The 16,609-nt window shown below is 38.6% G+C and overlaps 1 protein-coding gene across 1 annotated transcript in view; it reads left to right on the top strand.

The window, feature by feature from the left end:
• The window catches only part of plxna2 (plexin A2), a 246,623-nt gene that overhangs the window by 86,774 nt on the left and 143,240 nt on the right, over nucleotides 1-16,609 (top strand). The window contains exon 4 of the mRNA XM_065285403.2: nucleotides 15,002-15,136. Within this exon, the coding sequence (XP_065141475.1) occupies nucleotides 15,002-15,136 (135 nt within the window). The remainder of the gene's footprint in view (nucleotides 1-15,001; nucleotides 15,137-16,609) is intronic.

Genomic DNA, 16,609 nt, shown 5'->3' with positions numbered 1-16,609 from the left:
GATTGTGTTTCTCTACATGTTTTACATACTTTTAAAGGTAACTCACACTTAGTATAAAAGGGATAGTTCATCCAAAAATGTAAAATTATGTCATTGTTTGCCAAATAGTTTTGGAACACCATTGACTTCCATGGTATTTGCTCAAAACCGCTTGATTACAAATATTCCTCAAAATGTCTTCTTTTGGGATTAGAAGGACACAGTTTTTTATACAGGTTAGAAACAACTTGAGTTTTCATTTTCGGGTAACTATCCCTTTAAGGTTTGTTATGACCTCAGTAAGGCAAAGCGCATGTTAACTAAGGCTGTTGGCTTGTAATGTGCTAGCTAACCATCTGTTAAGCTTAACGGTCACAGCCCAAATATTTTCTTCCCGGTCCACCGCTCGCCCTTCCTTTAGATCCTTCTCTTTCGCAAAAACAATCTTAAAGAGCTGTTGAAAGAAACCGTAATAAGTCAAAATATATATCTGCTTTACATTGTTTCTCCGGGAGGGTCATTTGTGGGCAGGCAAACCACAAAACCCCCCTTCGATCCTCGCCGCACCTCTACTCCTATAATATATAAGAGAGCCGAGACAATAACACACGCCTGGTTTCCACCTCCCTATGGGTCTGTCAGTGTGATTTGCTGCAACTGGGGAGTGCTTGGAGCCGGCATGGCGTTTGGAACCCCAAACCCCCACATATATGTGCATCTTTCTGTATACGAGGGCACGGCAGCATGTCATTAAGGAGGTGACGGAGGCGTACAATGACGAGTGCAAGGCGAGAGGAACTGAACTGAATTTATAGTTGCAGTCATCCATGGGAGAGATAGAGTAGAGGTAAGAGCTGCTGTTATGCCCCCCTCCTTTTATCCCACAATGCATAGAGGTTGATTTAGTGGTGATCTTGTCTTTGTAACAAGACCTCCAGGTTTTGTTCAGGTATTGATCTACTAAAGAGGTATTACGTGCGTGAGCGTGTGTTCGCGCTATTAATTTGATGGGGCTGCGCTTGGCTTCTCTCGCTATGGGAAAATAGGCCCAGAATTTAAATGATTCTGTAGGCTTATCTACAGTGTTTTTTGTTGTGTAGGTTAATTTATAGATTAGGACGGGTCCTAGGGAACACAAATACTTTGTATAGCTTGAATGCACTGTAATGTAAATATATATTAAGTCCATAATTGTCTTTCTAACAAAAACCTTCATTGAACGTTTTTCTCATTACTAAAAGCGTGCCAGGCATATGTGCATGTGTTTGTGCACATATGTCGTGAAAATCTGTCATACGTTCGCATGCGTGATCAATTAGAGCACTTCTCCTGAGACGACCTTAAAACTGTATACACCTCGCAAAATGCCAATCTTAAATTGTGCGAGTGGGTCAGTATCGGGGCTTACCCCGTAATACCCTGCATCCCGAGGGACATGTTGCCATAGTTACCGTAATGGTGCCGGCCGATCTTGGCATTGGGGTTGTGGCCTGCTTCGCTACAGCCACGGAAACAAGCAAGCTCAACGGGTCACGTGACCTCCATCTCAAACTACAGGAGGTCACGTGACCCTTATCGCTTGCTGCACCCAGGAGGGCTATCGAACGAATGGTCAGTCGTTGTGGGACAGTAGCAAGCAGATATAGGATTGAATGAAAACAGCAGTGCATTAGAGTCGCCAGGGTCCAGATAAGCTACGGCAGGTCTGTGGGGAAAGTCGAACGGGTCATGTGATAAGACGAACTCACACGCACTTATTATTGTACTCTATCACTTTCCCTTGTGTTACGCTGTGTTATGTCTCTCAACATTTTTTTTTTTTTTTGATCCTGCTTTCATTCTCTTTCTCTTTGTTATGGCTGTGTATAGATTAAAAATTGCAGTGTGGACTGGTTTGTGCTTTAATCAAACTATTTACAGTATACAATTACCAAGCAGGTGGGGCTGAAGTTTATTTATTATCATCACATCTCGCTCTCTCTCTTTTCTCTCTTCACTCTCTCTCTCTTTCTAAATTAAACTTTGGTGCTTTATTGGCACAAAAGCAAAATAAAATGTATTAAAATGACACATCACGAAAGGGAGAGAGAGAGAGAGCGGGTGGGGAATTTGTTTATAGCTTGACCTTATCAAAGGACAAAAGAGCAGTCGAGCATTACTCCCAAGATAACTGGACAAAGCAGAGAGACTGAGACAATGAAGTGCATTTGGGACTAAACAAAAGGAAGAATAATCTATTTAAAGAAAGACCTTTACTGGATGTACACTAAGTAAATAAGATCTAAATAAGACAACATGGTAAATAAGATATCCTATCTCTCTTTCTCTCTCTCTCTCTCTCTCTCTGTCTCGTTTCTCTCTGGCTAATAGGCCTTAACAGCGTAAATATCATTGCATGCTTTCCGTAATGTCTTTTTAATGAAGATACCATGAAGTATAAAGCTGATAAAAACACAAGCTTCATTTATCAACCTCAGGTTGAGTTTATGTCAATGAGTTTATGTTGTTAAGAATAAATAAAGAAACAAAGAACCTTTTGTGAAACCGAAATGTTCTTCAGATGTTAACGGTTCTTTATGGAACCATCCAGCCTGAAATGGTTCTTCTGTGGCATCATAAACTTTAAAAAATGATTTCTTACTTAGTATTTTTGTCTTGTTTTCAGTAAAAATATGTAAACATTCTTAAATTAAGATGCTTTTTCTTAATGAGAAAAAAGACCCAAGAAAATAAGTCGAGTTTTTAGACCAAAAATATCAAATTTAAGTGATTTTGTGCATAAAACAAGCAAAAAATAAATAAAAAATCTGCCAATTGAATAAGAAATTTTTCTTGAAATAAGTTTACTTTTTTCATAAACACTTCATTCAAGAAAATGTTTCTTATTCCATTGGCAGATTGTTTTGCTTGTTTTAAGCACAAATTTTATATATTTTTTTAAAAAACTAAACTTATCCTACACTGCAAAAAATGATTTTTAAGAAAAATGTTCTTAGTATTTTTGTCTTGTTTTCAGTAAAAATATCTAAAAATTCTTAAATTAAGATCCTTTTTCTTAATGAGCAAAATGACCCAAGAAAATAAGCCTAGCTTTTAGACTAAAAATATTAATATTAATATTAATTTAAGTGATTTTGTGCATAAAACAAGCAAATAAATCTGCCAATGGGTAAACAAGTTTTTCTTGAAAGTTTCTTGATTTTTTCTTTGAAGATTTTTTTGCTTACCCCATTTGCAGATTTTTTTGCTTGTTTTTTGCACAAAATCACTTAAATTTGATATTTTTGGTCTAAAACGTTCTATTGGTGACCGGGCTTTTTCTTCGTTTGCTCCCAGGCTCTGGAATACTCTTCCCATTGAGATTCGACAGGTCGACTCTCTAAGTATTTTTGAATCCTCACTTAAAACTTATTTTTTTAGATTAGCATATAAGTGATTTTATTCCCTTTGTATGCATCTTCTTTTATATGTTCTTAAATTTAATGTATGTGTACTTTATTTTTATGATTCTGTAAAGCGCTTTGAGATGCAACTTTAAAGACGCTATATAAAATAAAGTTTATTATTATTATATTATTAAAAACTAGACTTATTTTCTTGGGTCATGTTGCTCATCAAGAAAATACATCTTAATTTAAGAATTTTTAGATATTTCTACTTAAAACAAGACAAAATACTAAGTAAGAAAGTAATTTTTTGCAGTGTAGGGGACCTTTATTTTTAAGAGTATATGATGCTTTATGTTCCAGGGCTTGATTGTCAGTAAAACAAAAAACATAAATAATTCTCATTCCTCTCTCATTTTTGTGCTAAGGTGACAAATATAAAGCACATGCTTGAGATGTAAATTAATAATAGAGAAAAATCAAGGCAAATTTTACAAGAGTCACTTCCAGTCAAGCTGTAATTTTGTCAAATTATGCAAAATATTATGTAGTTATGTGCAGCTATGAAATTAAGATCAGCAAGAAAAGAAGTTTGACATTTTTTTTACAGAAATTTGAAAATATGTATCGTTCAGAAAACCGGGTTAAATCTAAAGCAACACCATATGAGGTTACTGAGGTCGCTGACATGTGTTTTTATTATTATTATTATTATTTTAATTTTTAAAAAATGAGCATGCACTTAGTTCGGTTTCACTGTACACTTTGTTCTCTTTATGTTAAATTACAGCCTGCTAACTTGCAATACGATATGATTGTTCTCCAGGGGAGAAATTCAAACCGATCATGCTGTTTTTCTTTTCATTCTGCAACTTTAGATTTCATTCACTCCATCATCCACTTTAAGCACTTAAGTGAAGAGAGAGAGAGAGAGGAGAGAGAGAGAGAAACATTATGCTCATGCGTGTTTCTTTACGACAACTGTTTTTGAAGTTGCTTTGATAAAGCTTTCATAATTATGCGTCTATTGATGCTAAGTTTGCCTCAGCTGTCCTGAGCCGCAAAGCTGTCACTACCCGTTGCGTTCTTGCTTAAGGTTGTTTTGTTTTCTTTGATCAGTTTTTATTATCTAAACCCCCTCTTGTCAAGATATTTACTGATCTTTAACACTTGTTTGACTGGTTTAGATCTTGACACTTATTTTTTTATTGGTAAAGTACAGCGTATTACATTGACATCATGCCTTTTTATTTCTTTGGTGAGTGGGGCCATCAGTGACAACAGAAGATATTTTGATGGATGTTTTTTTTTTTTTTTTTTTGAGGAACTTTGTAGTACTTCCTGTCATTTTAATACAATCGTAATATTGTATGTAAGTCTAGTTGACCTACACAGTTTTAGATACTGTAGCTTGTAACATGACACTTATTAAGTAAAATACTTTATAGTATAATTTTTGTTTCAGCAATTTGCATTTAAAATCCACCTGGATTTAAAATTGCAAAAGGCTCAAATAATCATTTGTTTATAGCAACAATTATCCTCACATGATGTTTATAAATGGCTAAAACGTTCCTGCATTTGTCCTTTGTTCTTCGGCCTCGCAAGTAAGACGTATTGTATTCACAATTGATGTTGGTTCCTAAATAGCTTCTTGGTTTTTAAGGGTGCATACTAATTTGTCTTTGCAGGCCGAGGTTTATTTTAACCTGCAGTTTTTACGCCCCTTTGATACTGCTTTAATGGGTCATGGTAAATGAGAGGGGCTGTATAATTCTGTTTACATTATTTTCTCCTCCGTACAGAATTAATGGGACACCCGATCTCATAGTAAACACTCTCCCGGTCTCTAGGGCAGAACGCTTTATTCCTTTCTAAGCACGGGAATCAAGTACTTTAAAAGCAAAAACTGTGAGTAAAGCCATCAAGGGTGCAAAAGAATCTATTGTATAAGCAAAAAAAGTTTCTAATTTTAGTCCTCTGTAAGGATTTTTGTTATAACTATATTTCTTAACTTCAGAGTTTCTGTCTTTATAGCTAGATTGGAAACCTTAGCGAGAATTTTAACTACACAATAAATCTTAATGCAGTGCAGAAGAGTTCAGGCCAAGTAAGTGCATCTAACCACTGATTCAACATTAACTTTACCTCAATACATTTTCAATAAGCTCACTTGGAAACGATCCACCAGTTTGGCCATGGTTCTGTCAAGACTTCTCTTAATATTAGTGGCTGGCCAAAGCTGCGGGTGGCATAATTATTGATATTTTTGATCATGTTTCACCACAGTCCATTCTATATTTAAATCTGGTCTCTGTAACCAACAAGAAAAAGCTGACTCTTGTTTGTGTGGGTGAAGTTATATCAAAAATTTTCAGTGAACTTTGTTTGAAGTTTATTTGTGACATTATGTCCGGAGCTGGAGAGGTATTTAAAATATTCCACACGAGGGACAGCGTTTGTTTTATCTAAATGCCAGGCAGTCTAATTAAAACTGCCCTGGATATGTGCATGGATGCGATATGGCCGGGAGTCTCGTCCATTGGGAGGATTTTTCTCAGCTGATGACACACTTGAGGTCCCAAGATCCTGTAGTGTTTGTCACTTTACTGTATTTATGTTGTTTGTGAATCATCTTCTCTACAAAGGAACTTAAAATACCTTTCTTATGGAACCATACAGCCAAAAATGTTCTTCTATGGCATCATAAAGCACCTTTAAAGAGTGTACACCTGGGATGGCACGAGAGTATGTAATGAAAAACTGAAATGAAAATATAGAGAACAAAATCACAGTGGGTCTTTAAATCTGGTTTGTTGTTGTAAAGTGAAGGCCGATTGAGATTCTACAATATGAGTGACCCAACAACCTTCAGTTCTGCCACAAATATCCAAGCGGATGGTTCCAGTTAAACTTAAAATAGTGCTGTCTGCAAATGTTGCAAAAATAATATTTTTCGGTCCTGGAAATGGTGTAAGAGTGTAGTCGGAATGAAAGCGTCCAGTCTTGCTCTCTGTCTCTTTGTTTTGTTCACGAGAGCTTGAGATCTGCTTTAGTGCTCAAGTGTGTCTGAATGGAAAGTGACACAGCGCTAGCAGTCTGTTGCTGTAACACATGCGTTATGGGAGATAGTGTTGTACTACAGCAGCTAGAACAAAAGAGTTGGTTTTCCACTGATAGAAACCATCAGAGAGAGAGCGAAGGAGAGAGAAAAAGAGAGAGAGGGTTTGCTGACACCAGAATTCTTCAGGCTGACACAGGTGATGGATTAGATGTGTTATCCAGGCGGACTTGGACTCAGAAAAATTCTCTCTGAGAGCGAGAGAGGGAGAGAGAGAGAGAGAGAGAGAGAGAGAGAGAGAGATAGTATATACAGTACTAGAAGAGTAATAAGTGCAAGTGGTTTTGAGAGTTTGAGTGGTTATTGTTCTCTAATGGAGAAGGTTTTAGACGTTCAACACCTAAATTCCTGCACCTGATAAACATTCATGCAATGGAAGACAGGAAGTGACGTGTGGTGGGACATTGACTTCCTCTCTCTCATCATGACTCTTTTTTCCTGGTGCTCAATGCGAAGTTCGTCACAACATGTATGTAGCCCATCATGTGTGTGGTTCATCATTTCAAAATATGTGTTCTGCGCGTCGAGTGATCCTATGTGCATCACGTGTCTTGTCAAAATAAGTGCCTGGTGCAGATCCGTCTAAAAGGATTATGATAAAAAAGACGCTCGCGTTTGCCAGATACTCGCATAATCTCATGCGTAATCAGTGTTTAGTGTTAAGGGAGTGTCTATCGAGTATTTTGTGAACGTGAGTGTCTATTTTATCAAAAAACGGTTTTGAAGCGTGTGCATCAGGCACTTATTTTGACAAAACACGTGATGCACATGGTTCACATGATGCAACAAACACATATTTTCAAAACACAAGCAACACACGTGACACTCCGAACACTTATTTTGAATTTGCGCCCCTCGGATGAGCAATCACCACTGCAGTTAGCTGTCTATCAAAATATCAAGGCATCAAAAGTTGTCATTTTCATGCATCAAAGGTCAATCCCAGAATACATTGCACCAACCTTTAAGATGTTATGTTAGCTAAGGCTGTTTCCGAAACCGCCAACTTCCATACTATATAGTAGGCGAAAAGTAGGGATGCACCGAATATTCGGCCACCGAAAATTTTCGGCCGAGAATAGCCCAAAAGAGCATTTTCGGCTTTCGGCCGAAAGACTTTTATCACCGAAACAATACGGCCGAAATGTTGTGATGACGCAAACAGAAACCGCGACCTACACGTGCTTGTCTGAAGCAACATGTACGCGGCGTGGATGTATTTAACCGCAAAAAGGCGCTAAAGTACGCACAGAGGCACATGCGGTTGTGTCCCGTCCAGACGTGATCATCACAGTGAGTACGCCCTTCAAAGATCAGAACTCTTGATGTGTAAACTTTAGAGAGAGTCGCGCAAATGTGTCTCATACTGTATAGTCCATTAACATACATGTGCCGAATAAAGCAATGAAAAACAACGTAACGTTTTTATGCTGCGCTGTTTGGGATTCGCCTTCGTTCTCTGTGTGCGCACACGTTTAAGTGCCCTCAATAGTGCAAACACGAGTGAGACGCAAACAAGCGAACGTAAAATCTTTCTGTTATTGACAGGGCACATATAAACAAAATTTTCTCCAAAGTAATATTTTTCTAATAAAAACATTTGTTTATGTCTTAAGTGTATGTATAGATTACAGTCATAAACCAGTCTCTGCTTATTTAACCCACTTAAGTCTAACAAAGAGACAAATAGCTCTAAAAATAATACTATATTTAATTTATACAATAAAGACAGTGTTATGACTCATTTAATTCGATTTCTGTACCTAATGCTAATGTTAGCCCTTATTAATGTGCAGCTTTGTTCTTTTTTATAAATGTTTGTAATTTCTTTATTTGTTATTAGATTTTCCCCACCCCCTTTTTGCTGATCTGAAAAATAATCCGATCCGTGCCTCAAAAACTGTAATGTGATCTGAACCGTGAGTTTTGTGATCTGTCACACACCCCTAGTATAGTTAGTTCACAGTGATAGCCGTAAATGCATTTGTACTAATAATTGGCATAATAATTTATTTCGGTGTTTCGGTTTTTCGACCTTGGTTTCCTCATTTTCGGTTTCGGCCAAGAATTTTCATTTCGGTGCATCCCTAGCAAAAAGCAGTAAGTGAGGTGAGTAGTATGTCCAAATTCATAGTATTTGAAAAACAGTAGGCGAAAAGTACCTGGATGACCAACTACTTCTGGCAAGTTCCCGAAGTATTCATTCGAAAGATCCTTTACTATCCTGTGCGCCCCCGGGAGAGGAATTATCCAACAAATAAGAAGTAGGAGGGTGTTGTTTTATTAAAAAATGTCAAATGCAAATGCAAATACTTATAATAAACAACTGTCCCTTGCAGTTAGATCGCGCTTGTTTTACATCATTCCAGTCAACGACTAACTTGTTGTTAAGAAAGCAAATTTCACATGATGTATCGACATGGCGGATGTAGAACGTCCGAATTCATTCATACTATTCATTTTCATACTATATAGTACCTACTGTTTAAACGGTGAATGAGTACGTACTTCATCTAATTCAGTACCTACTGACGCAGCTTAACTGTGGGTTCACACCAGATGCAAGTTCAACGATTTGCGCGAGTAGATTACATACAAAGTCAATGCAAAGACGCGATCAGACGTGTCCTCGCGTGGGGCGATGCGAATGACGCAATATGGGCATCGCGTTTGCCGCGAAAACACTCGCTTTTTGGCTCAAATGCATCTTCGCATTTGAAATTTGACACGAAGTTAAATCCCACGAGTAATCTAGAGCGAGTAAAGCGATGCCCCATGTTTGATGTGTATGTAGCATAAGTCCCAAGTTGTGAATACTGGGATTTATGTGGTACCTGGTGGTAGCTTTTATAGATGTTACCAGTGAGTCAAATCTAGGAAAATGTAAGGATCATGTTGGCCTTATTTTTTATTTAACCCTTTCTGTTAGGGCAACCTCTTTATTACTGGATCAGCTGTGACATTTGACCTGTGAGAGCAGTCATTTCTGAGGATTCCCCTTTGGTGTAATTCGATTTAGTGTGTTCAGGTGGCTGAGCTGTCTCTCTCTCTTTCTCTCTCTCTCTCTCGCTCTCTCTCTCTCGCTCTCTCTCTCTCTCTCTCTCTCTCTCTCTCTCTCTCTCTCTCTCTCTCCCCCCACCCCACACGTTCTGTCTTTCCTCCTTTTCTCACACTGTCTGCATCTTTTCCTAGCAAACACACAACAGAGATTAGCATTTAGCATGAGCTGCATCACGATCTGGGCCATGTCCACCGTGCATTCGTCCACTGCCTTCTTTGTCTGTACTTCTCATACGCGCACCTATTGAAACAAGGACATCTATTGTGTACAAGTCCCATGGTGACCTGAAAATGATCTTCTTGTGGTTTGTGCTTTTTACTTGAAGAAAAAATACATATGGCAAATGAATTTAGATTTTCTTTCATTTCTTTTTTCGCTTTGATCGTTCCTGCGTGGTGTGGTTAAGAGGGTTATGCCTGAAGCTATACAAGAGTGTAAATATTTTTGCTGTATGCATTTAAGCAGGCTTATGTTTCAGTTGGTAAGTGCTTTGTGATGGGATTAAATGACCTTCTTATGTTGTTACGCCTGCTCAGAACAGTAAAAATATTGCATTCGATCAGCATAAACGTCGCATATGCATTTACATTTAAATGGCAGATGCAACTTACAGTGCATTCAGGCTATACAAGTGTGTCACCTGGGAATCGAACGTATGATCTTTGCCTTGCTTATGCCATGCTTTACAGGAATGTTGACTTATCATTGCCTAATTATCCAGAAACAGCTGCTGTGTTTGGTTTCAAAGGGCAGTGTGGTGTTTTATTGCATGCTGTACAATATATACTGGCTACTAATTTGTATGTAGTATGCAATATACTAATGTCATTACATTGCATGTTATTTCGGCAAGTGACTTCCAATTATCATTGCAAAAACAAAATATACAATTTTGCATTCATAATAATATGCAATGCCAAACATAGCCCCTATCATTTCAGTGTTTTTGAGAATTGTGGTAAAACTATTATAGAACAGAAAAGGTGTGTTAAAACCGAAACAGGATAATGACCTCTCTATAGATCTTACTATGGCGCTGACTAAAATTGATCCTGAGAGCATTTAGTGCGACCTGCCATCGATGACAGAAAGCCCCATTAAGACGCCAACATGGGCTAAAGAAAGAGGGTTTAGTGACATCATCCTTTACCGAATCTATACAGTGGCTACTATACCTACAGAATCACATTTTCTGATTCACATGTCCCTGTTGTTTATGAGGATGATTGTGCATACAGTATTTGAGTTTTTAAGTAGTATTTACTATATTTCTAGTGTTCTAGGTAGTTAACATGGATAATCTAGTCAAAGCGATAAAGTAAAAAGTACATACAATGTGCTTTCATGTTTCTTTTTCTAGCATGCTTACATTCTCACACCATATGCATCCTTTTTGCATTTGCATATAGCTGGAAGGGAGCGGTGGTCTTAAAAAAGAAGTGCACGAAGGCACATAAGTAAAAACAATTCATACGCAGAGTCACTCAGAAACAGAATCTAGTCACTTAAGGTTACAAATCACGACATTTACATTTGTGCAAATACGCAATATTTCATATCGTGTTCTTTCAAGGTTTCCCTGCTAGGCAAGCATCTGCCATTTAGATGATAGAAAATAATAATTGATCTCTCCAGGTTTTACAGAACCTTATGGTGTGATATCAGTTCTTCGGTTCTCTTTTACCTGCATGAGGACCTTGGCATCCTTTTAAGGTGAAATCTCTAATACTGACAGCACCATGGGACAAACTTGGCCATGTACACATGCATGCAATTGAATATACAAGCACATATGGATGGAAGTGTACATTTTCGTGATGTGTGTGTGTGGTGTGTATTTGTGCGTGGGAGAGAGTTTCTCAGCGCTCGGCTGTCTCTGCATCTCCCAATGAGAATGACAGCTGCACTTTCGCTGGAGCCAAAAGGACGGCAGCCATCTATAATGTACATACAGTAGCGAGAGAGAGAAAGAGAGAGACGGAGAGAGCCAATAATGAAAAAGTAATGAATGGAGATGGCAAGCATACGTTTTAGAGAGTAATGATGGGAATGAGACTCACTGATTTAAATTTGTCCCTTATATATATATTACAGTATGTGTGTTTGTATATAGATGCTGCATAGTGTGAGTCAAAATGAGTTACCATGCTAAGATTACCATTCGCGTTAGCATAGCATTGCGTTAGCAACTGAACACACATACTGGAGAAATGTGACCTGAAATGCACTTTGGGGCATCTGCCGAATGCATAAATGTAAATAAACTGGATTTCTGTGAAGTCACGCATGTGTTTGCAAGTGCAACCCGACAGTCGTATTTGTTATTACATGACATTTGTTTCCCCCCTGTGTCTCACCCACCTGCATTACTTTTACAATTACTTCCATATTCTCCTCGCGACCGCATCCCTGCCCGCTCGCTTTTAGTTTCCCTGCAGGAGCCATGAACAGAACATTTACCTCCCTAACCAGTATGCCAGGTCCGCTTCCTGCCTGCAAATGAAGTATGTTCTTCAAAGTGCCCTCTGCGGAGTAGTGGACACACAGCTCTCCGTGACATAAGGTCCCTACGGTGCACGCCGGGTCGTGCCAGGGTCACGCTCAGCCGAGCGAGAGAAGACGGGCCGTGTTGACTGGCTGGCATGTTTTATGTATGAACACATTTACCGTTACGGCAGGACTTCAGCGTGCTGTAAAGTCAGTTTGGGGTAATGGAAGGCTGCGGTTCACAGATGGTTTTCACATTGGTTGAAGTGGACTAATGGTTAAACAGGGCTTTTATGTAACATGGACATGTAGCGTTTGAGGTTTTTTGCAAATGTGCTCTGGGCCTGGAATGGGATGAGAGATTGCAAGGAATGACAACTTGTTCATGTTAACACATTTAGAAAGCGGGTGAGAAGTTGATGTGTAACAAATGTGTCAAGTCAATAAAGGTTTTTTAGCCTGAACATTTTTACAAAGATTTCTCTGCTAGATATGTTGAAATTATTGAAATATCACTGATTTGCATATAGCAATGGTTTGCAATAACTGAATGATTTAATAACAAAAAATCGAACATTTAGTTCAAAGCAGTTAGGAGATAGATTGGCGAGGTAGTGAGTGATGCTTTCTTTTCCCAGAAAAAAAGTGTTATAGATGGTTTCATCGGACGCACACGCATTTTTGCGGTTACGTGTCTGGACCATAGACTGTAAAAAATATGGGCGTAGTGTCCGTGAAGTCGCCCATAGGTTTGTGAAGAGCTTTTTGAAGCCAATAGTTGGTGGTGCCTGCCGTTGCCTTCTTGGCATCGTGTCACCGTGCATCACTCGCGGATAACCGAAAATGGGTAAAGAGGCGGGACATGGGTAAAGCTGAAGTGACTGGTTGCTGAAACCATGCCCGCCTAGCTTGACGGTAGTAACCTGTCATTCAAGTAGCCACGCCCTTAATAATGCAGAACTTTTAGGCATAATTTAATTTAAATGGATGAGTTTGTTTAAATTATCCCCCCACAGTTGTCATGAAGGGAAAAATTTGCTATATAGACCAAAATCACTGTAAATGTATTATGTTTTGCTGTAAATTTGGACATTTACATACATTTTTACATACCTCGTCGAAAATAACAAATGATTTGGTTTCCCAAAGACGACGGGAGACAGCGATCATGGATCACTGGTATGTCAAGGCTGAGCTGTAGTTAACATTGTATACATTAATTTTACACAGTAATGTTAGCTCAGTGTAGTTTTTAATATGCTTTAGCTATGTTTTAAACTAAGGTTATCTATTTGTTATTGATTCTTTGCATTAGTTTACTGGCAGTTACGTTTTTTTCATGAAAGTTGTTTGTTTATGTTGTTACTGCGGAAACCATCTATACAATTTTCCTTTTTTTTACAATTTATATAACTTAAATGAATTTGACAAACTTAAAGCATTAGCGATTAGCGTTAGCATTATCGAATTTTTCCTCAATACCATGCAGCCCTTTTCTCTGCCATTCTTCATAAAACAAAAATCACAAGGTAGATCTCATTCATATCTCAGTTTTGTGTCTAAGGGCCTTTTTACACCGAGTCACTTCATGCGTTTTCTTTGATCGGATAGCTATCTGATTTGTTAAATGGCAAAACGGATATGAATCCGATCTTCTACTCCAGTGCAAAATGCAAATATACTACTCATTACTCCGCCTTAAAAAACTACAAAGCAACAAAAGGCAGCACTTAATGTATGTTGGGCAGGGGACGCGCGTCTCCTTGCTCGGCATGAACTAGAAAGCTTTTTTACCCACTGTTATCACTGGTTACGGTTGGGAGGAGTTATGCGCTGACATATGTGGTTTCATTAACCAAATGTATTTACACTTGTCCAGTTTCATCTGAAATGTGTCCCAGACCACCTCATGAAGTGGTTTGAGCGTTCAGATTTAAATCCGTCTCGAAAACGTTTTGGAGGGCATTTACACCTGGTCTTTTAATGATTGGATAGCTATCTAAACAGAGAATACGCATGAAGTGACCAGGTGTAAAAAGCCCCTTAAACAGCATTTAGATTGAATGAAGAATAAATGAAGATCGTTCCTTGGTTCTCGGATTTATCTTCTTAGAAAATGTTCAATAATCTTACAGTTCCAGAGGTGATTTTAATAATGTCTCAAACTGTAAACAGATTTGCAGCGATACTAAAGTAAGATTAAAAGTTAGGGATTTCAATATCAGCTCAGACAGTTCTCATCAAAATTTCACAAGCCGCAATTAAATTTCGAAGACATATCTAATTGGATAGTTAATGAAAGGCTGTAGCTGAGAACTCATTGTTTCTGCCTCTGTACTTCAGTTGGGGGGTCTTCACTCCCCCCTCTTTGCCGAAAATGTTTTTTGTCCTCTTCATCTGCTCTATTGTGAAGTTCTACTAGACAGACGCGTGACCTGACTCTGACCCTGGTCTGAGATAAACCCTACATGCAGGACAGCTACAATGTGTCCAAGTCTTATAATTGGTCAACGGGATGGGTGGAAGTGATGGGCGGAGATTGGTACATATGAAAGCTGTGCTTTCAATTGTTATGTCATGTGATATTATTGCCTTTTACCCTGATCAAAAGCCACTCTGTCATTTAAGGGCTTTGTAACAAATAAGGTCCACAAGATAATTCGACAGAAATATCACAAAATGTTCACATTACAGTGGTTTGAAAAAACTGAATGCTTTTAATACTTCAAAAATGATTTGAAGTTTTGAGTCAAGGCAAGGTGCTTTCTTTTCCCAGAAGAAATTTTCAATTCTTAAATATATTTTATTGTATGCTTTTTGACTGTATTTCCTTTACTATCTGATCCTACTTAATTTTTCAGGTTTTCCCAAAAAATAAAGCAATCATATGGAGGCACAATTATTTTTGGTAATTGTTATAAAATGACCTGCCGCATTTCCACTAACGGTCTCTTCTTTCTGTCTCAGATCCGCGTTGATGGTCCCCCTCACGGTGGCGTCCAGTATGAAACCTTGCCAGTCATCAAAGATGGAAGTCCCGTCCTGAGAGACATGGCCTTCTCATTGGACAACAGCTACATTTACGTCATGTCGGAGAGACAGGTCAGAATATATATAGACTTTCTGCATAACAGCCACAGAGAACATGACAGCGGATGCTAATGAAAGAGGAATGGGAGGAGAAAAGAGAAGCCAAGTGTCAGTGAAGGGGAAAGTGATGGAGAGACAGCGAAAAGAGCAAAGATGGTGAAAACAAGGTCACTTTGACATGACAGCAAAATGACGAGAAAATATTGAGACTTTCAGATATAATAGCAATACACACAACACCAGGTGGTGGTTTATATCTTGTGGGATATGTTTCAGACCAAATCGTATTACATAACATGTTATGAGTCTTTTTTTATTAACAACAGCGAGATATATAATTATATGTGTGATATAAATCAATACTGATAGTTTTACTGTGGTATGATATGTAAAGTCATACTGTCCAGCCTTAAAGGTACACTCCACTTTTTTAAAAAATTAGCTCATTTTCCAGCTCCCCTAGTGTTAAACATTTTATTTTTACCGTTTTGGAATCCATTTAGCTGATCTCCGGGTCTGGCGGTAGCACTTTTAGCATAGCTTAGCATAATCCATTGAATCTGATTAGACCATTAGCATCGCGCTAAAAATAACCAAAGAGTTTGGATATTTTTCCTATTTAAAACTTGACTCTTCTGTAGTTACATCGTGTACTAAGACCGACGGAAAAAATTAAAAGTTGCGATTTTCTAGGCAGATATGGCTAGGAACTATACTCTCATTCTGGCGTAATCAAGGACTTTGTTGCCGTAACATGGCTGCAGGATGCGCAATGATATTACGCAGCAGCCGAAAATAGTCCCCTTAGTGGCAGGGGACTATTTTCGGGCAGTACGTAATTTCACCCCAAACTCTTTGGTTATTTTTTTTTTGGCGCAATGCTAATGGTCTAATCAGATTCAATGGATTGTGCTAAGCTATGCTAAAAGTGCTAGCGTCAGACTCGGAGATCGGCTGAATGGATTCCAAAAAGGTAAAAATCAAATGTTTAACTCTAGGGGAACTGGAAAATAAGCATATTTTCAACAAAAGTGGAGGGTCCCTTTAATTCAGACTTTATTATAAAGACAAAGTGAGAAAATGAGAGTCTCAGTTTAGAGATGGATGGCATGGCTGCTTTCCAACATCTCAAGCCTTTCTTAATATCTACTGTAGAGCACTGATATTCCCTTTGGGGTGGGATGTGGGCAGTGGGATGGGGTCGGGTGTGGCGAGAGGGAAGGGGTGGTAATGAGAGAGGTGGTTCAATGCACAAGAGAGACAGGTTCACATCACATAAGTAGACGCAGTGCATGCTGGGTAAACACCCCCCCATCCCGCCGGGCAGCACATATGGCATAGTGTGAGATGTGTCGAGTCAGCACATTGTGACCGTTCACACACTCCTGAAGGATAGAGAGGTGCTCTCAGTATTTTATCAAGTTTATGGTTGAGTCACTGGCTCTTGCACCAAACCAACCTGGTGAGAAAGAGTCAACAAGACCG

This window comes from Paramisgurnus dabryanus, chromosome 21 (genome assembly GCF_030506205.2).
Source record: "Paramisgurnus dabryanus chromosome 21, PD_genome_1.1, whole genome shotgun sequence".
NCBI lineage: Eukaryota > Metazoa > Chordata > Actinopteri > Cypriniformes > Cobitidae > Paramisgurnus > Paramisgurnus dabryanus.
Note: the sequence above shows the minus strand (reverse complement) of the source record. Positions and strands in the feature narration are given on the sequence as shown.